Source organism: Podarcis tiliguerta, assembly GCF_965153285.1.
Source record: "Podarcis tiliguerta genome assembly, chromosome: 14".
NCBI lineage: Eukaryota > Metazoa > Chordata > Lepidosauria > Squamata > Lacertidae > Podarcis > Podarcis tiliguerta.
The window spans coordinates 28,266,190-28,291,110 of NC_139547.1; the positions used below are offsets into that span (position 1 = coordinate 28,266,190).

The window sequence follows — 24,921 nt, forward strand, 5'->3', positions numbered from 1 at the left end:
CAGAATCCCTTCCCTGGTTCCTTCCTCATGGGCTACTGCAGGGCAGGATCTGGCCATCCCAGTTCCAGCACTGGAGGAGGCCCCTGGCGGTGCATTTGCACAGCCCCTTGCTATGCCTATCTGAAGGCTCCATTAGTGTCTAATAGGATGGTAAGGAGCTTGTGAAGCCTGCCTACTGCTGAATGCCAGGCTTGGCATCTACCCCTGCTAGGAATGATCTAATGCACCAGTAGCTATAACAACAGAAACAGTCTGGGAGGGGGAGCGCTGAGCAACAGGCCAGGCGATTTCAGCTGCGAGCAAAAACAGGAGCTGCTGGTGCCTGGATTTGGGGTGCAGCGAGAGCTCAGTCCTGGCAGAATTTAGCCCAGGGCTCCATTTGTTCTAATTCACCAGAGCTGGAAGCTAATTTGGCCTATGCCCTCCTTTCTGTGGAAACAAAGCCCACCCTGTAGGGAGTATTTTTAGAAAGGTGTGTGTGTGTGTGTGTGTGTGTGTTAGAGAGAGCATGCCTATGCACACACCCAAATCCTGACTGACACACCTGCACTTTCTCTCAGATGCACCTTTAGAGGGGGCTGCATTCAGCCAGAAATGCGGCAGTTGCTGCATGAACAACTTGGCTGCCTGGCAGGTTCCTTGCAAGTCACTGCTGGAAGGTGGCGAAGGATTCTGCACTTGGGACATCCCCTTTGCCTGACTGTGGGGCTGGCAAGTCTGCCCACTTGCCTACACACACTGTCCAGTGCTTGCATAACTTATGACATGGGGTGGGGGGGAAACATGAGAGCCAGGAATGGCGTAGTGGTTAGAGGGTTGGACTAGGACCTGGGAGTCTAGGCTTCGAATCTGCACTCAGCCCGCCTAACCTACCTCACAAGGTTGTTGTGGGGACAAAATGGGGAGGAAGAGAGCCATGTATGCCACCTTGAGCTCTTTGGAAGAAAGGTGGGATATAAATGGATAAATAAATGCATTTTATTTATTTTTTACATCTGCGGTCCTCCAAATGTTGTTAGACTCCAAATTCAAGCAGTCCCAGAAGCCCGCATGGCCAATGGACAAAGATGATGATGATGAGACTTGTAGTCTGGAAAATTCTTGAGGACCAGAGACACATTCTCTGCTCCTGCCATTTTTTAAAGCCTTTCATGTGTCCAAGCATATTATGTCTACTAGATCACCCTGGTGATTTGTTACTTGCTAATTTGCTGGCAAGACCCAGAACTTCATCCTGTCACCTCTACTTGACTCAATTTTTCAGGCTCCCTCCCTGACCGGTGGGGGGTGGGGGGGATCAGTTCTGCTAGAAGAATCTCCTCTACATTTTCTGTGGTGAAGTCAGACACAAAGAATTAATTCAGCTTCCTGCATTTCATGGTTCAACAGCCTCTCACTGGCTGGTTTCCAGGTCTTAAATAAGAAACCGTTTTTGTTGTCCTAGAGTTTTTAGCAACAGGCTCCCCAAAGCCCTTTTTTGTTACGCTTGCAAAAGTAAAATAAAACACACTAAATCTGGTTATAAGCCACCAAGCAGACTTTTTGAAAAGTTGAAAGGCAGGGTATAAATCTAACACACCCAAGCAAAACAAATAACTGTGGGGCTATTAGCTTCTGTTGTTGTTGTTTTAAACCCTGGAATACCAAGTTGCTTTCCTTGAGCCAGATATAGCCAGAAGTGGCCCCTACTCACCTATTCAAGAAGATGCTGCTGACATCGTCGTGGGTGATAGGGGGCTTCTTGGAGCTGGCAGCCATCCTCAGTGGGCGCAGGAAGTTGTTGACCAGGATGTGCAGCTGCTGAACATACTCTGCCTCAGCTTCCAGCATGCTGAAGACCACCTGGTTCCTCTTCCGCATGCTGTCCGCATGAGGTGAGCGGATGTAGTCTTGGATGATGGTCTTCCATTTCCTCCTGCACAACCAGCCTCGTAAAAAGCTCTGGACCTGATAAAAGACAAGAAGTTTCATAAGGTGATCACACAAAGCAACAGGGGGAAGTACTAGGTGACCATTCGGCATGGAGCTTTCAAATTGGCGCAAGGAAGATCCCAGCAAGATTTCATCACACCCATCCCAGCTCTGCAAAGAGATTCATCAGTCTCATTTTGTAGGGGCTGGAACAGATCTATCGGTCCCTTCTGTATTTATAAAGCTTCAATTATTTCCCTGAGATTAGATAGTGCCCTTCACTGGCTGCTCCTCTGTTTATTATTATATGGTGTATTTAATATCTATGTGCACACAGGCACCTATTAAAACACAGAATTGCAGGGCATTAATCTATTTTGGATTCAGAATGTGTTCCAGTGGCTGGGGGTTCCTATGAAACAAAAGAGTGCCTCTGAGCATGCATGAGGTCACTTCCCTTCTCTGCTGGGAAACCCACAACCAGACCCTATATAAATCTTGGTGGAAACAGAAACACTTCTGGATCGGTGCATAAAGCTCAGGCAGATTGCCCCCAGGGCCTTGGATTTTGGAAGTGTAAATATTGTATATATACTCTATGTTTGCACTTGTACCTAGCATGCCAATCCCACTCTCAGGAAAGGCTTTGATATGTCTCTAAGCACCGTCACACACTGGCACCAAAGGGTATATACACAGAAACATTTGCTACAGATAACGCAATACATAAATAAGAGCAGATTGAAACACCAATTACAACACATTAATACGCCTTTCAAGTCCAGTATTGTTGACTCTCACTGGCAGTGGCTCTCTGGAGAGTCCAACAGGGCTTCCCATCCCTAACTACCTGGGCCTTTTAACTAGAGTGGCCACTGAGGATTGAACCTGGGATTTTCTGCATGCAAAGCAGGTTGTATATGCCCTTCCCTGAACTGCAGGCCACATTGGCCTGGTATTCTGTTCTGTGGGCACTTGAGGCACACAGGGGAAGGAGATGGTATCTGGTGAAGTCAAGGCAAGGTAGGCAGAGGCTGGCCAAAATAGCCGAATGCAAGTCATAGCCTGAAAAATCAGCTCAAGCCAGTGAAGATTGGTCAGAAGCTCTATCACAGAAGGCAGATAAAATCAGGACCTCGGACAGCTCCAAATGAGCATTGCTAGTTGAGGATCCCCTACTTAGTCAGACCATAAGGAGAGCCTGGCCCATCTAGTCCAGCATCCTATTCTCACAGCAGCCAACCAGATGCCCCAATGGAAAACCTGCAAGTCGGATTGGAGCACAAGAGCACTCTTCTCTCTTATGGTTTCCAGCAACGGGCATTCAGAAGTACTGCTGCCCCCCAACAGGGAGCTAAACCCAATGGAAGTCTTCTATAGGCGGACAAGGTCTGTAATGTGGCTTGTTCCACCTTGGTCCCCTACCGGGTTTTGCCATATTTGATTTCTGCAAGGCTGAGAATACAGACCTTTGGCACAGGGAACTCATCCTCTGAGCCCAAAGATGGTTTCAAAGGTGTGCCCACCCTGTTGAGAGGGCCCCAATTCAGTACCAGGAGTTCTCCCAGTACCAGGGGTTCTCTCATGAGAAAGGAGTCATAGTCTCATCCTCATCAAGTCTTTCATCTGGGTACCAAAAGTTTCCAGGATTGGGTTGGCTGCTGTAGCCTTCACCTGGGCTTATAAGAGGGGACCTATTTGCTCCCCACTCCCAGATACCGCCCCACACATCATGGAGAGGTGGCAGTCTGCACTAGGTCTCACCAACAGTGTGGGCAGGTATAGGGGGCCCTGAAGCAGCCCAGAAACTCCCGCCTCTTAATGAGCTCCAAGTGACGCCTTTGTGTTTCCTAAGCTCAATGAAGAAATGGCAGGGTGGTTCCCCCGCTCCCCTGCTTGGAATCTCCTGGGTGACAGGCAGCATGAAACGCTCCAGGTCCTACGACGTAAATCAATGCAAGATTTCCATCTGAGAGGCGAGGGAGGTTTCTGTGTGGGTGAACCTCCAACTGCAAGGAAAGGGCAAGGATGAAGAAACAAACTGAAGCCTGGAGATTCTTTAGCGAGAATCCAGGAAACACCAGAGCCTGCCAGATATAAGCAGCCAGGGTTCCTTCTGTAGGAATTCATCTCCCACCATCTCCCACCCAGCCCCCCGTGTTGCTTTAATATCAACCTGAAACTGCTGGAAGAGATCGTCTGGGGAGCTGGAGAGCAGGATCACCATCAGTATGTAGATGACATCCACCCAGATCTCCACCCACCCACCCAACCCGTCCTCTTTTCCATCATAAGACAAGGAGGCACTTGGAATCTGGAGGTTGTGTTGGACTGCAACCTTTTCCCTACAGACAAGGCAAATGTTAGGGGCAGTTGAAGCCTAACCCAGGAATGGACAGTCAGCTTGCTCTGGATAGAGCAGCACCCCTTCCCTCCCTCCGAAAGTTCAGGTTCACAGCCTGACAGTGCTGTGGGCAAAAGTGCCTTGGCACACCTGTGGGGCCTTCTTGGCTCCAATATCCTCTCCCTTGGGAAGGTCCCTTCTTCTCCACCTCTAAAAGAATAGTGAAAAGGCAAAGGGCCATAGCTCAGTGGTATAGCATCTGCCTTGCAAGCAGAAGGTTCCAGGTTCAATCCCCACGGGCATCTCTAGGAAGAAACTCCTACCTGAAATCCTGGGGAGCCGCTGCCAGTCAGTGTAGCCAATATTGATCAAAATGGACCAATGGTTCTGATTTGGTATAAGGCAGCTTCCTGTGTTCCTATGTGGTCCTTTTGTGGCCAGCACTACTGTTATCTGGCCCAGTAAACTGAGTCCTTTTGCTGCTCTGTTTTAGTGAGCAATGTTGTCTAGACATATAACAAGTCAGTGTTTTATTTTCCTTGTTTGATTTTATTGCTTTTACTTGTCTTTTTCTGCAAGCTGCTTTAGGGACTATTCGCAGAGCCAAAAGTGGCATTAAAATATCAATTTAAGCAAACAAACATTTTGTATCTGCTTCCTGGCCAATCTCCCTCAACTAATCCATAGCAAAGGTCATCCGCATTGGTCTATGGGGAATAACGGTGTGCATAAGAGCCCAGGGAATCTGTAGGAGTCCAAGGTGGAGGCCCTCCCACCATGAGCACCCTTGAAATGGTTCACTGGGAAGTCTCCTTTTATAGATGGAGAAGAGTAGTCCAGCGATTAGCCACCCTGCATCTTGTGAACCAGGAGATCTGAGGAGAGGATGAGTTTATTTATTTTCAAAATTCACTGGATGATTATTTTTTATTTTTTCGCAAAGTCCACAAAGCAGCATTCAGTCACATTTTCAATACAATAAAGTAATATTATAAAGATAAAAACACAGCAGCCAAAACAATACACAAAGAGAAGCAGAAGGAGAAAGAGAAACTAATTTCTGGGTGCGGAGTCGGTGCAGACTGAAGAGTGGACTCAATAAAAGAGCCTTTATTGATCTCTGAAAAGCCAAATATGATCACACAGGGGGAAGGTGGGCCTCCCAAGTCCCACAACCTCAAAGTCCCTGTCATTTTACTCAAAGTCATTTTACTGGAATGTGGAGCAGGGTCTTATCAGCAGATGTCAAAGAGACGCAGGACCACTCAGAGGCATTAAGGATCAGGGACCCAAACTATTTAGGAGTCAATGCAGATTGAAAAGAAATAACTGATCCTTCTTCCCAGCCAGGAGCTGTGCAGTTTTCTTTCTCCTCCCACAAATATTTTTTTGTGGAAGAGCTGGTGGAGAGATCTGGGGGTATCTGGCCTGCAGTGGCTGTGATCCAGACAATGACTTCCTGGGTGCCTGTTTCCATCCCTCAGGAATATCCTCACATTTGTATGTCAATATCACTGTGACAAAGACATCACCTGGACCTTCCTACCACACAGAGAAGCACAGAACACAACAGCACACAGAGACATTGACTTCCCCATTCTCTGGCACCGTCCAGGTGTTGCAAACCACAAGCACCAGCCTAGCCAGAAAGTTTGCTCTCCTTCCTGGAGGTTAATGACATTGCAAAGCACAGGAGAGGACACTTTACCACTTCATACTGGCTATAATAAGGTTCTTGCTCTTCAATTATGACAGATGTTTTGGACTCCAACTTCCACCAGCCTGTGCTGGCTGAGGCTGATGGGGGTCCAAAACATCTGGAAGGCTGGACCAGAGACCAAGCTCTCTAAAACACCAGAGCCTACCTTCTTGATCTTCTTGATGTCACTGTCATCGTCGTTGGGTGCATTGGTCTGATTGGACTGGATGCGCTCATTGTCTTTGAGTAAGGCTGCAATCTGGGAGCAGACAGTAAACAGAGAAGTAAAGGTGAAAGGACTGAGATGGTAACAAGCCAGCTTCCCTCAGGGGGCCCATCATGATGAAGGCGCCCAGCCAGTGAGAGATGCACTTCTAGCAAGATGTGCGGAACTCCCTGGAATTCCATGGGGGAGCTTCCATCACAGACTTATTTCGATTTGGGTATTTCTATGCCACCCAATCAACTGTGTCCTCTGGGCGGCTCATGAATTAAAATCAATGAAATTCAAATGCAACAGTACTAAAAACAATCAATATTTACAAGCATTGCCAGCACAATTAACAAACAGCAGCGTAAAAGCACCCAACAGCATAAAATCAGTAAAACACGCCCCCCCGCAAAAAAAATAAGGAAAAAGAGTTATAAGAAATAAAAGCATAGGATTTTAAAAGAGCAAACAGTCTTCACCTGGTGTCAAAAGAAATGCCTAACATAGGCACCAGTTGAGCCTTCTCAGAAAGTATTCCATAAGCTGGAGGGACACCACTGAAAAGGCCCTTTCCCTGGCAGGCAATGATAAACTCATATAGTCCTTTGACATTTTCTTCCATATTATTGCAGGAGGCACACACAAAGTATTTGATTTTTTTACCGAACCACTTGATGTTAATATAGGGTGAATTCCACAAAACATCTCTGATAAAGAGCCCTGTGCAACTCAAAAGCTTACATCAAGCATAGGCAAACTTGGCCCTCCAGGTGTTTTGGGACTACAATTCCCATCATCCCTGACCACTGGTCCTGTTAGCTAGGGATGATTGGAGTTGTAGTCCCAAAACATCTGAAAGGCCGAGTTTGCCTATGCCTGGCTTACATCCTCTTATATCAGTTTGTCCAGTACAAGATATCACTTCAATGAAATGGTTTGAATGAGATCCCCAAGGGCCAGTACTCAGGTTAATGTATGGGGGATCAAAGGGCAGTCCCCTAATACAAGTTCCAGTAGCCCCCTCACCTCGACATGCCCTGACTTCTGGTAAGCCACTGCATGGCAGCCTTCTAAAAACTGTAGCAGATAATAAAGGGACTACTGCTCACTCCTCACAGTACTTACAAACTCACCCTAGAGCTGGACAAGATCATGGAGGTCACTTGGCTCAACTCCCCACCCTGTGCAAGCTCTGCAAGGCAGGACTCTCTGCCATGACACCATTTGACAGGATTTACAATCTCCCTCTCACACCAAGAGACAGCAGGCTGGTGGTTTTATAACTTTCAGATTTACAGTGGTACCTCGGGTTACAAACTTAATTCATTCCGGAGGGCCATTCTTAACCCAAAACTGTTCTTAACCTGAGGCGTGCTTTCACTGATGGGGCCTGCTGCCACTGCACCACTGGTGTGCGATTTCCGTTCTCATCCTGGGGCAAAGTTCTCAATCCGGATCAACTACTTCCGGGTTAGTGGAGTTTGTAACCCGAAGCGTTTGTAACCTGAAGCGTTTGTAACCCGAGGTACCACTGTATTGGTACTTACACAGTAGTTCAGTCCGAGCACACAGCTCAATCTTCCTCACTCAATGGGTGAGTTGAGCCCACTGGAGGGAGGGCTCTTTCCCAACAGGATATACACCATCTGCTCCGCCTTCTGTTGGCCTGATGCCAAGCCTGAACTCTGCTCATCCTCCCAGTAGGAGGAGACTCATCAGCAGACTGTCCAGTTTGCCCCTCCTGCCCTGAGAGCGTGTCTGGAAGCTGCTGCCCTACTGCCGGCCTTTCGCTGTCCTGGGAATTTACGACTTGCATTCCAGAATGAGCGGGGCTTGCCTCACTCTCCGCATGTGAAGAAAGCAAGCCTCTGTCACCTTCTGCCTGCCACCCCCTTTGGTCCTCGGAGCCCTTTCTGTCGCTCTGGGAAGGGACGTTCCTGACATCATTCCTCAAAAGTGGCTCTCTTGCTCTGCTTACATGCCTGCTCCCCCCTCCAAATAGGCCCCCTTCCCACGGTCAACTGCTCTTACCATCAGGAAAGGCCTTTTAAGGCTTCACCAAAAACTGCTTCATGCAATTTCTACCTTGTGGAGCAGCCCGGGGGGGGGGCAGGAGGAGAGGGGGTCGCCTCCACTTACTGCTGCTTGTATCCCTTTGAGTCATGGGTATAGCTGGAGGGGGCACAGGGGGCAACTGCCCCCCCCCCAGATCAAGTAAAACAATAGAAATTCTTAACTAACTGACCAATCATGTCAGTTCTGCCCCCCCCCCCAGTCCTGCCTTCCCTAACAAAAATCCTGACTACGCCCATGGGATGGTTGCACCTTCCCTTTGCTTTTCCAGGCTGCACACACACACACACACACCTTCACGCATTCCCCACAAGGTGACTTGGCTTCAGGGGCGTTGTCGAGGTTTGGCTCCAGGGGCTCAAACTCCCCATTCCATCTTTTCCACTGGGCCCCAATTCCCCTGCCCTCCTCTCCCTTTTAAAGTGTTTAGAACGTCTTTTAAAAACTTTGATCTCAGGGTGGAAGTATGTGCTTCCAATGCCACAGGCCAGCTCAGAGGGTGGATGACACAAGTCCCCCTAGCAATGCCTTTTGCAAGATGCACAGCCACCCTGGAAGGAAAGAATAAATAGAATTGTAGAGTTGGGAGGAACCCAGTTCACACTGTAGTCCAACTCCTTGCAATGCAGGGAAAGAAGAAAGGAAGGAAGGAAGGAAGGAAGGAAGGAAGGAAGGAAGGAAGGAAGGAAGGAAGGAAGGAGGCCCCTGCCTCCACTTTTTCTAAGCTACAAATGGGGACCAGCGGGGAGGACACTGGCCCTGGAGGGGAAGAGAGTTGACAGCACAGTGATGGTCCTGTGTCTCTGTGATGGTGTTGAAGATTAGTGGCTAAGTGCCTCCCAGTCACTCTTTTGCAGCCTACCTATATTGCTTTGTAGGGCTATTGTGAGGAGAATAACGTGCCCCCTGCTTGGTTTTCAGGCTTGCCCATCCTGCTATGAGGGCTTTGATTTGGTCCTAAGAGGAGGCAGGGCCTCTTTGACATGGAACAACCCACCAGCCTCCTTCCCCACCTGCCTTGTGACCTGCTGCCTCAGCTCTTCACTTTTTGACTGAGAAGATGGCAGTACCTGTGCCAGGTAGCCAGGCCTCCTGCCCTTGTACTTTCAGTTGACACAGCAAAATCCCTCCTGTTCAGGGCTGTCTCTTGGGGACTGGGGCAGGGAGCCGATAGCATTCTCAGTATTATTTCATATAAATGTTTTTGTTTTTTTAAAAGGATGGTTACTTTCCGAAGGCAAATTTGGAATTGTGTTGCTTGGAAGCTGAATCACCATCAGTTAGGTAAAGGAAAACACATGCGTTGGTGATGTAGATGTAAAATTGTGACTTACTCTGAATTAATTAGCCTAGTGTATAAATATCATTTTTTCCCCTAATCTGATTAATGTCTTTCTGTGTTCATGCTTCTGTAGCCCAAACCGCACCACCCACGCAAAAGAGAAAGGTATTGGCAGACTCAGAGTAACCCTGAGATTTGCAAATGCTCTGGAAAATCTCTAGAGAGAAAAACCAAGAGAGAGAAGGATACAGAATAACTCAAAAACATGGAATGTTGAGCCACTGGAAGGAAAAAAGGGGGGAGATGGAATGGAGTTATTCATTTGGAAAGGACAGGAGGAAGAGGCATCTGACACCCAGTCATGGATAATCCTGGGAATTGTAGGTTGTTATTGGTGCTGACCTCACAAGGTGACCATTCCAGGCACCCTTAATAAACCACAGTTTCCAGTATCCTCCAAACTATCAAAGTGGTATACTAGTGCTTTAAAGGTTTGGGGTGTGGATAGCAAGAAGTAGACCATTCTGTTGTCAGAAGGTGTTATTTCCTGATTCAGATTGAGAAGCTGTTTCTCAATGCATCAATGGATGGCCTTGAAAATCACAGGAAAACTCCAAGGTTTTAATGCAGCTGAGATTGGGCATTAGTATCCCACCTTCCAAAAAAGTCTAAAAGATAGCAGCAGAGCCAAGAGCTTCCTGATCTTTGGCCCTTTCTAACTCAGTTCTTATTTAGAACGAAACATTTAAAAGTTGGCCCAGATAATGCCAACCCAAAGCTAAAACAGTTGGATCTCAATGGACAATCCAGTCCAGCATCCTGTTCTCACAGTGCACAACCAAGTGTTTGTAGGACACCCACAAGCAGGATCCAAGCCCAAGAGCCTTCTCCCCTCCTGTGGTTTCTGGCAATACTTTCTTTGATCTGTCCCAAATCTTCTAGCACTCAGCTTCATTGGATGTCCAAAAGTTGTGTGTGTGAGAGAAATCTTTTTTCTCTATCTACTTTCTAGCTTCATGGGTGGCACTGTGGGTTAAACCACAGAACCTAGGGCTTGCCGATCAGAAGGTCGGTGGTTCGAATCCCCACAATGGGGTGAGCTCCCGTTACTCAGTACCAGCTCCTGCCAACCTAGCAGTTCGAAAGCCCCTCAAAGTGCAAGTAGATAAATAGCTACCGCTCCGGCAGGAAGGTAAACAGCAATTCCATGTGCTGCTCTGGTTCGCCAGAAGTGGCTTAGTCATGCTGGCCACATGACCTGGAAGCTGTACGCCGGCTCCCTTGGTCAATAAAGCAAGATGAGCGCCGCAACCCCAGAGTCGGCCACGACTGGACCTAATGGTCAGGGGTTCCTTTACCTTTACTTTCTAGCTTACTACAGGTCTGCAATGTGGTCTGTCATAATACTGCATGTCAGAGTCAGGGCTGAGGTTGGTTTGGATTCCCAGGAAAATATTCCCAATATCCATAAAGGTCAATCAGCTTGAATTGCACACCTCAGACAATCTCCTGGGCCAGAATGATCAGTCAGTTGCACCCAGAAGCCTCATGCTTTGTTATCTTGCATCCGTTAACTGGTTGCACATTTGCAAATGTTCAAAAATGGGATGCATAAACAAACTCAGGTTGCACATGAAGTACAACTGAAGTCAGAAGGGAGACTCCTTGTCTTGGATGCTCCCTGCTGCTTTTTCAACCCCTCGGCCCCTTAGCTGAGGTCATGCCCCGGCAGCTCACCAGAACAATGTTTTGGTGCAAACACTCCTTGTATGAACTGAAAGACGGAGATGTAAAATGTCTATTTCCATGCAAAGAAAACTCCTAAACAAATCAAATTCAAGCATGCAAATGAACTGGGAGGCGTAGAAGCAAGATTGGCTCTGGGGAAGTGACATCACAACAACAACAAATCAGAGATGCACGAAAGCATTGTCCCTTAGAAGCTGATGCCATTCAGTTTAACATCCTGAGGTTGCCCCTAGCAACGAGATACAGAGCAGCCTCCATTAGAGCCCTGGTATTTTTAAACATCACACCCCCTCTTTTTAAGTGTCATGCCGCATGCCGCATATGGGTGCTCTGGGCAGCAAAACAGGGAAAGGGGGCAGGTGGGTGTGAGGATCCTGAGTTATGCAGGAGGCTAGCTTATTTTTAAAAGGCCGCCCCCACTCCGCTCCCAGAGATGAGGGTTGTGGTGGAGTTGAGGGGCTAGAGAAAAGTAGGGACCTCTTCCTAGGCCTAAAAGGGGGTGGGGTGTCCATTAAGTACCTCCTGGGAGACTTCTGCCTGGCAATGCAACCCCTCTCTGTCCCACTCTTCAGGCAGCATAGAAACACACACCTAAAGGCAGGTGCCTTCCCACAAAGAATCCTGGGAACTCTAGTTTACACCTCACAGAGCTCAGCACCCTGAGCAGACTACAGTTCCCATGATTCTTTGGGGTGTGATGTGTTTCAAATGTACAGTGTGCATGCCTTGGGAGAGAGAGTCTTTGTTCCATTATCAAACTATTATAATTCATGCGCAGGAACACAGAAGACATAAAAGGCTCAGCACTCAGTCCCATTCATCTGAATGGGGGAGAAGGAGTGCAAGCAAAATGCAGGTGTTCATAGGGGAAGAACTGGGCTCAGAGAATGTGCACATCTGGCGCACCCCTGAGCCCAACATGGTCTCTCCCCCCCCCCCCAGCATGTCCTTCAAACTGTGGCCCTGTGGCAAGTCCTCTTCTTCGCGGGAGGTTTCTATACAGTGGTTGGATAGCCACCTGTCAGGGATTCTTTAGCTGTGATTCCTGCATCACAGGGGTTGGACTAAATGACCCTTGGGGTCCTTTCCAACTCTACAATTCTATTATTCTAAGTAGCTGAGAGGAAGGGTGGGATTTGGTCTGTTCTGCTCTGAAGGAGCAGGTGTGTAGCCTTGTGGATTCATTACTGTCACTTAAGGCTCAAGTGACTTCAAGTGGCACAAAGTGCCCTCTGTCAGTTTTGGCTGGTGGCCCAGCTACACCCCTGTCTAGAGAGGGATAGCCTAACTTCTGTTATTAATAATAATATTTTTTCATTTGTACCCTGCTCTGGGTTGCCCAAGCCACTCTGGATAGCTTCCTAAACATAATAAAACATCAAACATTAAAAACTTCCCAATATAGGGCTGCCTTCAGATGTCTCCCAAGTAAAATAGTTTTTTATTTCCTTGACATTTGACAGGAGGGTGATCCACAGGGTGGGTGCCACTACCAAGAAGGCCCTCTGCCTCGTTCCCCGTAACTTCACTTCTCTCAGTGAGGGCACTGCCAGGGGGCCCTCGGAGCTGGACTTCCGTGTCCAGGCTCAATGATGGAGGTGGAGACACTCCTGTTTTCAATGCTCTGGCAATTGCTCAGCTAGATTACTGCAATGCTTTATATGTGGGGCTGCCATTGAAAATGGTTGGGAAACTGTGGCTGATGCTGAATTCCACGGCCAGGTTGCTCACTGGTGCAAGAGGTTCTGAGCACATTACACCAAACCTGGCCTGACTGCACTGGCTACCAATTAGTTTCTGGGCCCAATTCAAAGTGCTGATTTTGACCAATAAAGCCTTATGTAGCTCAAGACCCCCATACTTCAAAGACCACCTCTTCCCATATGCACCAACCCAGACTCTGAATTCCCCACATGAGACCCTTCTCCATGTGGCCGCTCCAAGGAAGGGGAAGAGGGCAGCAACACAAGGCCAGGCCTTTTCAGTGGTGGCTCCCTGCTTGTGGTATGCTTTCCCCAGGGAGCCATGCCGGGTGCTATCACTGTGTTTTTAGTCCCCCAAAGTCTTAGGATCTTAATTTTCTGCTTATCTTTTCATGGGTTGGGAAAGGATCTGCTCTTGTATCTACATTACTTGTGTATTTTAAGTTGCTTTATCCTTATTTCTAATGTTCATTTTTGCAAGTCAGTTTGAATTTCACTTTTGAGGAAACAGAAAAGAAAAGAAAAAGCAACAAATAAACAATAATAAATAATCACAAATGGTGGACCTTGTCCTTTCAGTGAAAATCTTGTCCCCATAAACCTACCAACCAAACCACTGACTTTAACGCAGCGTGCAATTTATTCATAATTAGGCATTATCAAACAGATCATATTCAGAACAAAATGGACTCACTTCTGATATTAGCCATGCTAATAGCTGAAATGACTCTTCTGCAAGCAGGGAGAGTTCCTGGCTGGTCTGCTGATAAATCTTTTACACAGCAGAAAGAGCTGCTTTTCCCTTTCAAAATCCAGTAAGCAAAATTTGCACATTAAAGGAAAATGTCATTTGATCTGCGCTTCAAAGGGTAGTGGGGTGTTGTTGAGGGGAACAGCAGAAAGTACAACACTAAGACTTTAAGCTCAGAGGCAGACTAATTATGCACCAACATATTGATAGTTCTTGGGTTGTTGCTCGATTTTTTAAAACTATACAATGAACAGCTTTGACCCATAACATTCATGTCCATGGCAAGGTCTGCTACTGCTGGAAGAAACCAAGTTTTCAGATTAGGGGTCTTCCAGGCATCCCTTCTAAAATCCACTGAACACCATAACTTGCCCAACCAACAGTATCCTACTCAACCCCCTTCCAGATGAATATTGCTGTGCTTAAGGTATTAATGTCTCCTGCACAGCCAGCACTAAGTAACTGGTGGAACTTCAAGTAGTCTCTTGTCAAAGGGTAAACACTTCAGCCCAGAGTCTTGGTTTTCAAAACACCATTCAGACACAGGTTTTTCCATGCAGAAGCAGGACACAGGTTCAGTCCCTGCCTGTGCATGTATGAATCTGGTTACCATGGCATTTTCACCTGTGATGCTCTTCACCTCTAGAACATGCCACCTTTCTGATGGCTTTCCTTTGCATTACGGTTGCGGTTATTTATTAAATTGCTTAACAATTCACCTCTCTCAAAACAGCCCAAAGTGACTTACAGAAATATTTTAAAAAATAAACTAGATAAAGTTTTAAACCAAAGAAATAGCAACAATGAATCCACATTCTTGTATTCATTAAAAAAAACCCTGAACAACTTAGGTCCAGGGTACCTTAGGCATCATCTGAATATTTCTATTCCAGCTCGGTCACGAGATCATTTGCAGGAGTGTCATTATTCATTCCCAGAGTTGGTGATGCTCATTTGACAGCAATGGAAACCAAGTCATTGGCCCAGTCCTGTCAGACTCTGTGTAGATTCCAGCAGGCACCTTCTGTGCCAAACTTTAAATGCCTGCTGAAAATTTTCAATTACACCAGGCCTATTCAGGCAATTAAGAGTCCTGCAAAATGGGTTACTGATCTTTGTTTTAACCTTCTTTGCTTTTAACCTTTTATGTTTTTATGGTATGGTTTTATCTTATTTTTGCTGTTGTGAACCGCTTTCATATTATTATTATTTTTTGTAAAAAGCGATATAGATACATTTTTTTAATAACTAACTAAATAAATACTACTACACAAATGCAAACAGTCCATAAACATAGTAAAATCAAAATAGGCAAAGTATACAGTTCGCCTAAAAGCAAATTGGAAGTCAGAGAGCAGCAAAAACAGCCCATTGTGTGCCATCAAATACCCCAAAGGGCAGGAAATGCAAATAGGGTCCTTCCCATTGCTGGCAAAAAAAACTCCTGCTGAGAGGAAGGGGGTACATTTTTCCTGGCATGATGCATGTCTGAATGCAACCTACAAGGACCAACCACACAGGCTCCTTTGCCCTTCGCATAATCAGCATGTTTTTACCTCAGATTTCAGGCGTTCAGTCTCTATTTCTCCATCTTCAATTTGTTGCCTGAGTTGCTTGGCAACTGTTTTCTCCGTTTCCACAATCTGAAGTAAATGGAGGTACTTCTGCATTAAAGCTTCATGCTCTGTAGCAAGAGTCCTATAACTGTTATATAGACAGAGTTGTTAAGACATTTCCTCCCCTTCCGTTGCTTTTCCTGCCTGCTCTGCATCTCACACCCACCCACCCACCAGGCTGGGCACTCATGACCTCCAACAACAATGGAAAACCTGGGGGATCAGGTCCACTTGCTGCCCTAAATGCTGTCATTGGGGCGGATCTTGCTACTCATGGTGGCTTCCTCAAGCCGTGTCTGCTGCCAACACAATTGGGGGAGAGAGAGAGAGAGCGCCAACTCAACAAGCCATCAAGTGATAACTGCATTCATCATGGGGGAAAGAGAATGGCACGAATCTGCTGCTACAGTTTAGAGCATGAACTTTCCCTGCCACTGCTTGGCTTGAATTTGATCATTCTGCTTGATCATTCCCATAAAGCTCCAGCCATTATTTTTCTCCAAACATTTTAGAACAGCCGTTTCCCAACTTAGTGCCCTCCATAAATCTTGGACTACATCTCCCATCATAGGTGCCAACTCCCTGGGGCTCTGGGTGACAGAGCACCCACAAATTTCAGTGCGAATATCATGCATGCTGCATGGCACTCACGGCCCGGGCACCTACAGTCGTGGGCCAAGCCAGCACTACTGACTCCCATCAGCCTCAGCCACAGCAGCTGCAAGAGCTGAGGCTGATGGGTGTTCTGGTTCAAAACATCAGGACCAGGAGACTGGGGAAGGCTGGCTTCCCATATTCAGCCTGTGAGTAATAACAGCGAAGAAGTGATTATCTGAAGATCAAGATTCCATGTCCAATTCCCAAACTTGCACTCTGCCACTGTTCCCCAGTGGGCCACATATAGAGGCCAACCCACATGACCCCAAAAGAGGCCCTGAGCGCATGCCAAACTCAAACTATGCTCCTGCTGGCCACAGACGCCAGGCATGTTTGCTGCTTGATCTGCCTTGCAGCCACATCAATTTTTAGCAGAAGACAGGGATCATAATTGATCTGGCTACATGCTGGAGCAATTGGACAGTGGCTTCTTCCACTGTGTGACCAGCTGTGATGCTCTCTCCATTTTCTATGTGCTATGTGCCAGCTTTGGGTCACATGGATCAACTCTATGAGCCCACAAGGATCAGCGAGAGATTCTGCAAAATCTCTGGCAACCATTATGAAGATGAAACCCTGAGGACCTCAAAGACCTTTTCATTCCCATCAAGGAGGCAGATTCATGTCCTGCTATACCAGGCTTGGTTTACTGGCTTCAGTGGGACTGACCTGACACACTGAACCTGGTACTAAAGGATAGGTAAGGCTGCTATCCTATATCTACTAACCCGGGGATAAGTCCCATTGAAGTCAGTGTACCTTACCTCTGAGCAGACCTATATATGGGTTTGGACTGCAGGCGATTAGGAATGGCCACGCTCCTTCCAAGCTGGCAGTGACTTTGGTTGGGAAACACAGGGTGCAATCACACAGGTAAAGTCGCATTGAACTCAGCATGGTTTATTTCTGAGTAAAGATGTCGAGGGCTGTACTGCCATTTAATCCCATTCAACGAGTTCTATGAATTCAAATATTCGTGGAAGGATCTGGCCCACAATATTTCACATGTGAGTTGGGTGGGGGAGTCGCCTCTTTGTTTCCCTGCTTGGTTAAAAGCAGCCTTTCCAGGAAAATGAATTGAATGTTAAAAGAAAGGGAATGGAATTAAGACGCAAATGTCAAGGATGAATTCTTATCTCTGGCTGTGGCAACTGGCAGCTTCCCAGGTGCAGAGGCAGCATTAAGAGTAGAGAGAAAAATATCTGATGCAACATCCTCTCCAACTCCTAAGTCTGCCCAGCTGCTGCCCAGCACATTTTGAGAAGGCCAGAGAGTGGGGGGGGGGGGACACCCTCCCTCAGCCTTCTGTCAGCAAGGCCACAAAGCATCCTCTCTGCTACAAAAAGGAATCCCACCTTCCACCCCAGACAAAGCAAACTGATGCCTGGAAGTGTAGGTGTTCCCATTCTGCACGGCACACCTGCTTCTTTGCGGCTGTTTCTAGCAGTTCTATGGGCAACTGGGAAGGAGAGCAAGGACACTTAACACCCCGAGCCTTCTCCAGATGCCCCCCTGCCCCCCCACTTCCTGCTCCTACCTGGCACTGACTACACACACTGATGCTTATCTTTGCAACCAGGGCTTTGACAAGGCCTTGTCCTTGGGAGGCAGGCTGGGCACAGCTGTTAGGGGCGGCTGATCTGGAGCCCAAGGACTGTGCTGCTTGCTGCCTCCTGTGCTTGTTGCCTGCAGCCACTGCCTGCTCCCCTCTTGCCTCCTTTTTTTCTCTCCCCCACATTCAGTGTGCTGGGGCTTCCCTGGGCTGCCTCCAGTCGCCTCACGTAGCAGCAGAGGGGTTTTGCCTCAAGCAGCAAAATGTCTTGGGCCAGCCCTGTTTGCAGCCATGAGATGTGGAACGCAAAACTCAAACCAAAAACCCAACAACAAATTCTGAGGTTGTTAGGATGCTGAATTCTAGGCATGGAGCAAAATCCTGTGCTTCTTTAGAATTCCAGAGTCAGCCCAAGCATTGCTCATTGTCAACTTTTTCTCTGTAAGCAGCCCAGAGAGGCTGATTCCCTCTTATATGGTTTCTTCAATGCTATCATAATAAATTACCGTATTATTATGTTTTATCGTGTTTTTAATATTATGTTGGGAGCCACCCAGAGTGGCTGGGGAAATACCGGTAAATATATTATATTATTACTACTACTACTACTACTACTACTAATACTAATAATACTACAGTACTACTACTACTACTTATGAGCCATTGCTCAGCAAGGGTGACCAGAAATAAGGCGTCTAATAGCTCCCTCTCCCACTCTCTCTCCCCCAGCAGGATTAACATGGTCAGTGGCCTCTTGCACCTCACCTGACACATGCCAGCCCAGCCCTCCAGCCCAAGACACCTTGCCCCAGCAGGATTCATGTTCCACGGAGCCACTGAGAAAAGGAGGAGGACTTACCTGGCATGGCTAATGGCTGCTACCCATTCATCACAGTCTTTAGCATCTTCTGTCCTCAGCTCCAGGGTTTTCTGGTTTTCATGGTTGAAGTTAACGGTGAAATAATGCTACAAAAACAAAGAGAAGAGCTATTACTCCTAAAGGCAGCCAGCTGCATTCCACTGCAAGGTTGCCAAATATCACTAACTCATCCTGGCGTTGTTGCACAGAAGACACAGAAAGTGAAGGAATAACTCAAAAGGTTGCAAATTTATTATGGGGAAAGTCCATGGAAAGCATTTTCTAGCAGGCAAAAGCATGAAAGCCATGACAGATTAGATACGGCTTTGCAGCATTATTGGGCCTGTTGTTGTTGTTGTTGTTACCATCAATTTATTAATCACCTTCGGCTGGTAGGTAGTCTGCCTGAAGGAGAGGAGAAAGAAGGCTGCAGCCACTCCCTCCTCGCTTTGCCAAGGGAAGAGGCCAGAGGGCCCCAGGAGAGACCGCCAGCCACTTCCAAACTACAGTAATGCCATTGCAGGGGGCTGATCTAGATGACCCTTCAGATCCCTTCCAACCCTATGATTCAATGTCTCTTCCTTCCTGGCTGATTTTCTGCAGTGCACCTGGCTGCTTTTTGTGGTCTGGCTTGCATGGGCTGGCTGTGGGGAAGGGGGCGGCAGTAGTGGGGACAGCAGATGCTGGCCCTGCCATTTGGGACATGGGAACTCACCCAGATTTCCCCTCCAGAGGCACTATGATGAGCAAATGGTTTGGGGCAGCTACTTTCTATCCCTTCCCCACACCTTCCTGTCTCTAAGAGGTGCCAGTGCTGAACCTTTGCAGCAAGACCATGGACCAGCATTTGTGAGAGAGAAAGCAAGGGCCATGATGGACACATGCCCATGGAAGGCACCTGCCCCAGAACAGCCCCTTAGAATCCAGGCCACCCACCAGCCCTGGAAGCTCCCCCCCCCCCCCGCAGACTTTGCTGCATTTCAGATGCCAAGCTGACATGGACAGGAGCAGAATGGGGCTTGGCACAGAGGCTATTTTTAGCCTCCCTTGGCATTTACTGTATTTGTGTTAATTTTCATCAGGGCGGCTTCGAGCACCGCAAAAGAGTTTTCGCAGTTCATCTACTCTCCTTCCCTGCAGTCTCCTAGGAAACAAGGGATGTTCTCTAAGGCCAGAGACAGAACCGAGTAAGTTGGAAAATAAATAAGGAAATGCTGAGCGCCGTCCGTTCTGCCTCTGGCTTCCGCTCTTGCCAGGACGTCCTGGAATCCAAAATCCAACCACATGGCCCCACAAAACTGCTGGCCTCCAAGCACAGACTAAAGCAAAAGCTCTAGAGAGGGAAAGGGCGGCGGTAGCTCAGTGGCAGAGCAGCTGCTTGGCATGCAGAAGGTCCCAGGTTCAATCCCCAGTGGCATCCCCAGGAAGGGCTGGGAAAGACTCTATCTGGAAACCTGGAGGGACATTGCTGCCAGTCAGTGTAGGGAACACTGCACTAAATGGACCAGCAGACTGACACAGTATGAAGCAGATTCCTTTGCTCCTCTCTTACTCTAGCCAAGGGACACGTCCTCTTTTGGACAACCTTCTGTGTCCACATGCGGGAGGTGGGTAGGGCAAAGGTGGCAAAAAAGGGTCACAGCAACAGAGGCAACTCTTTCCTATACAGTGGTACCTCGGGTTACATACGCTTCAGGTTACAGACGCTTCAGGTTACAGACTCCGCTAACCCAAAAATAGTACCTTGGGATAAGAACTTTGCTTCAGGATGAGAACAGAAATCGTGCTCCGGCGACGCGGCAGCAGCGGGAGGCCCCATTAGCTGAAGTGGTGCTTCAGGTTAAGAACAGTTTCAGGTTAAGAGCAGACCTCCGGAACGAATTAAGTACTTAACCCGAGGTACCACTGTATATGGTTAATTACAATCCAGCCAGCTCTCTCCTGTGGCTCCTAAAAGCTGCCAGCATGTGACAGCAACCACACCCAGGGAATGGCTTTGACTGGCCGGCTAAATCAGGTGAGGGTATGGGTCTCAAACCCTCAGTGAGTTATGTGCAAAGACAGGCTCTGGTGGATTGAGCGGATGAGACCAATATGTGGTCCATCGGTCAAGAAGGCGGTTTTTGCACATGCTGTAGAGGGAAGTGAGGGGCAGTTGAGGCTCATCAACCTGGGAAGGTAGCCCACCTAGAAAAAGGAATATTCTGATCCTAAACCTCTGCCGCCATGTGGAATTTCCTCGGGAGAAGACAAGTCTAAGGAGTAAACCCTCCACAAATCCAGAGTAGAGTTCCTGGGTCAGTTGGATGGTGCCTTGTATGCCTCCTTCTGGGAATTCCGGCAGCCAAGCTGGTGCCAAACATATTGCTTTCCTTTGGATCACATCAGTGAGACTGGTGTGTGTGTGTGTGTGGTATTATCATCTGGGTATCCCAGGACCTCAAATACACACTGCCTAGGCTTGCACCCCAGCTGCTAATGCAACCATGCATACCACATTGAGATCCTTGGAAGATAAAACTGGTACATGAATAAAATTAATAATAACATATATAATGATCATTGTAATGGTGTCTAATGCACCCTGCCATTTCTTATCTCCATTTACCGTATTTTTTGCACAATAACACTCACTTTTTTCCTCCTAGAAAGTAAGGGGAAATGTCTGTGCGTGTTATGGAGGGAATGCCTTCGGGTGGCATGCCTACGGATTTTCCTCCTCTAAAAACTACGTGCGTGTTATGGTCGGGTGCGTGTTATAGAGCGAAAAATACGGTATTCTTTATTTTTTACACTATGTGCAAAAAGCAATGAGGAGAGAGTGCTAAGATATCAGAGTCGCATGATAATATGAAAGCATTTATGTGAGCTTAAACAAAAACACAGCTAGATCACTCTTCTTCTCAATTCGGATTGAAGCTGGTTGTGGGGGAAATGCATCAAAACACAGCATTTTGTAAGAAACAACAGGATAGCTATTGTTATAGATTGGGGGGACCCCCCTAGACCCTAGAAATTAATAAATAGTAGGATTTTGATTATTTTAAAGTTGTCATATTTTGAAGAGGAAAAAAGAGGACGCTATAATGGCTCTCATTTTAAATACCCCTACTATATGTAGGCTTTACAAACTGTGATATATATGTTGGGGGCAGGAGAAGAGAAAAGGAAAGCAAGTCTTCAACCACCGGTTATGTCAATGTCTCATCCAGAAAGTATAGCCAGAGACATTTTTGCAAATTAAAAAAACACCACCTGGGCAGAAATTTTACCCCTGAAAAAGAGGACATGTCCTAGAAAAAGAGGACACATGGCAACTCTTGTTATTTGGAGTATTGAAGCAAAGATTGGAGGCCCATGGAAAAATACAGGCTAAGTTTAATTCCAAGCAAGTGCCACACCTGAGATTGCCATGGTGATAGGGTGCATGTTTGAGGTTACAGGGTAGGAGTGTTTTTAGCAAAGGTGTACTGGGAAGAAGAAGGGAGAACAAAGACCAGGATCCATCTTGGGTAGGCTGGCTGAAGACTGGCTGGGAAAGATGACTTTGACTCCAGTGCTGCACTGCTGTGGGGAACAAGCCCCTCTTGAAATGACCATGTTGTAAGAGATGGGCTCCCCCCATGCAGACAGAAGGTGTAAATATGTGAATAAATCGTATTTCTTAAAGCTACAACAGTCTCCACTGTGTTTCCTTTCTCCAAAGAAACACAGAACCTGGGTGAGTGCCTGGAACCCCCTATAATCTTGCTACTGCTCAGCAGAGAATGGGGAGGCACCTAACTTTTGTAACAATGTGGATTGTGACCCACATTGTGTGTACCCTGCTTCCCAAGCAAATGGTGGGAGCACACTTGATGTAATGTAGACAGGAGTGTGTGAACTGCTTCTTTGCCCCACCGGCTTCTGTGTCTAGCTGAAAAGCAGCCTCTGAGGCTGTACCCAAGAGCGGGGAGGGAGGCAGCGCAATCTTGCCTACCATTGCAATTCTGCTCAATAACTAGACACATTATTCAGTTGCAAGGGACAGTGGTTCCTCTATGACCCATCCCCCGCCAAAGTGAGAAATGCAACAGTGCAAAGACAGTTTTGAATTCCTCAACAGCAGAAAGGGAACAGTTTGAATGACCCCTCCTGTCTCTTCTTCCGCCACTCAGCGTGGCAGCCTCCTGAGGCTGCAGCTGGTTAAAAAGAAAACAAACAGAACCCCCCCCCCCACCAATATCTGATGTAGAACTCTGCAGCATGTCTCATATGTCATGACAATGATGGAGGAGTTCAGAAGAAGAGTGGCAGAGAACACCTGAACCTCTTCATCTCAATGGCTCTTCTGCTGTTGACCTCTCCTGGTGCAACTCTCCAACAGCAGAGTTCTTTGGATCCCCCACACAATGCTTCTTCAAGGATATGTTGCGATGCACGATTTCCACAGCAACCTCAACGCATTCCAGGCCAGGCTGAGCTAGGGCTTCTCTCATCTAAATATAGCTGCTGTAGTCCTGATTCTTCTAAGGGCATCGACATCTCTCCTCCTCCTGAGCAGATGTGCTATTGGGCCACATCCTGGCAAAAGGTTCCAGGAGCCCCTCCTTGTCTTTCTCTTTAAACTGCCCTGTTTAAAAGGCCTAAAGACACAAGGCAGGTGCTACACAACAGGGCACACCACATCACCTTTCGACACAAAACCAAAGAGGCATCACTGACAGCAAAGGGCCCCAGCAAGGGAACCTCATCACAGCACTGCTGCCTCCTGGCCTCTTCTGCCCAGCAACCAGAGTTCCATCCAGTGTTGGAACTTTTCCATGGCCCACAGCATCCTCCCCTTTCACCCCCTTGCATGAGAAGAATCTAACTCTAAACTGTTGTGATGCAAAATCAAACAAACGGTTAATTGATTCTGGATGTTCTTCATATATGAGTTATGATGAAGATTTATTTGGCAGCATTGACCATATCAACCCATCAGCGGATTCAAATTGCATATGGTGAAACCATAAAGAGATGTCGTATAGGTCCAGGAACCTTAAATTGCAAACTTAGCAATCAATTCAAAGAAAACCATGTGCATCAAATCCTATACAGTGGTACCTCGGGTTAAGAACTTAATTCATTCCGGAGGTCCATTCTTAACGTGAATCTGTTCTTAACCTGAAGCACCACTTCAGCTAATGGGGCCCTCCCGCTGCTGCCGCACCGCTGGAGCACGATTTCTGTTCTCATCCTGAAGCAAAGTTCTTAACCCGAGGTACTATTTCTGGATTAGCGGAGTCTGTAACCTGAAGCGTCTGTAACCCGAGGTACCACTGTATGTCCCACAACTGAACTGCAATGCAAGGAGCTTGCAACAGGGATGAAGGTAAACCAAAATGCACCAGTCACAACCAAGTGCATCAGCTGTATCACTGAGAAGAGTGTTAAAGTTTATTTCCCTCCATTTACTGAAGCACCAGACTGCAAGATGTAGTATGCACTGAGGTGTATGGCCCACTTAATGTTCCCTCCCTAGGGAAGTATAAATACATACTAATTTTTCTGGATGATTTCTCAAGGTATTGCAATGTGTACTTTCTAAAGGAGAAAAGTGAAACTGTACAGTTCAGAAAACACAGCACCACGGTGAGCAATAAGCTTCAGAGGAAACCCACAACTTTGGTCAGTGACAGTGAAGGTGAGTTTACCTCGAGCCACATGAAATCTCTTGTGGATGAAGAGGGGATTACACACAAGTGGGGAGTGTTTTACACAACCTTCAACAAAGCTCAGTCACTGAGAGAACGTTTAGATCTCTTATGGAGATGACAAAGTGCATGCCGAGTGACCCTGGCCTTCCCAAACAAATGTGGGGAGATGTGGTAGCCCCTGCAATAGATCTCCACAACAGATTGCCAACCAAGAGAAGTACATGTACAGCTTTAGAACTTTGACATGGAAGAGTGCCGAGTATGTCACACAAACATGTATCCGGCAGTACGGGGAGTGAACATTTTAGGTGTGTCCAACTGACACGTGATCGCAGACATGCGGGTCCTTTTGGACCCGGAAGAGGGCAGAACAGGGGATGAAATGCTTATTTGCGCCACCAACACACATGGGGGGGGGGCGAATGGACCCCCCCCCCCCGTGTGAAATGGCCACCACTTGTATTGCTATGCCTTTGTACTCAAGGAGAATAGACACAAGTTAGACTCCAGATCAGGACAGACAATTATGATTGGATATGCTACTGGAGCAAAGGTGACAGAGCAATTGACTTGAATACTGGAAAGGTCAGCACAAGACATGTGGTTCATTTTGATGAACACAGGACAGCTGCCAAGAGAGGAACTGCGATATATTTTTTTGAGAGGTCAGAAGAAGAAATAAGAGCCCTCCCGAACTTTCCTGAATTGACATATCTGCTTTCTACTGTCACATCACCTAGCACAAATGATGAACAGGAAGGAGAAGCCGAGGAGCAGATTACAGGTAGCAGGAGAGGAGACTGATGAGAAGAGGTCTGTGCTGGAGGGTGATG

The 24,921-nt window shown here is 47.3% G+C and overlaps 1 protein-coding gene across 1 annotated transcript in view; it reads right to left on the reverse strand.

Annotated features, from left to right (window-relative positions):
* Positions 1-24,921, reverse strand: part of RASGRF1 (Ras protein specific guanine nucleotide releasing factor 1) — a 59,826-nt gene that overhangs the window by 29,217 nt on the left and 5,688 nt on the right. Inside the window, exons 2-5 of the mRNA XM_083413239.1 lie at positions 18,408-18,514; positions 15,280-15,427; positions 6,121-6,213; positions 1,694-1,947 (exon numbers count right to left, since the gene is read on the reverse strand). Of these exons, the coding sequence (XP_083269365.1) occupies positions 1,694-1,947; positions 6,121-6,213; positions 15,280-15,427; positions 18,408-18,514 (602 nt within the window). The remainder of the gene's footprint in view (positions 1-1,693; positions 1,948-6,120; positions 6,214-15,279; positions 15,428-18,407; positions 18,515-24,921) is intronic.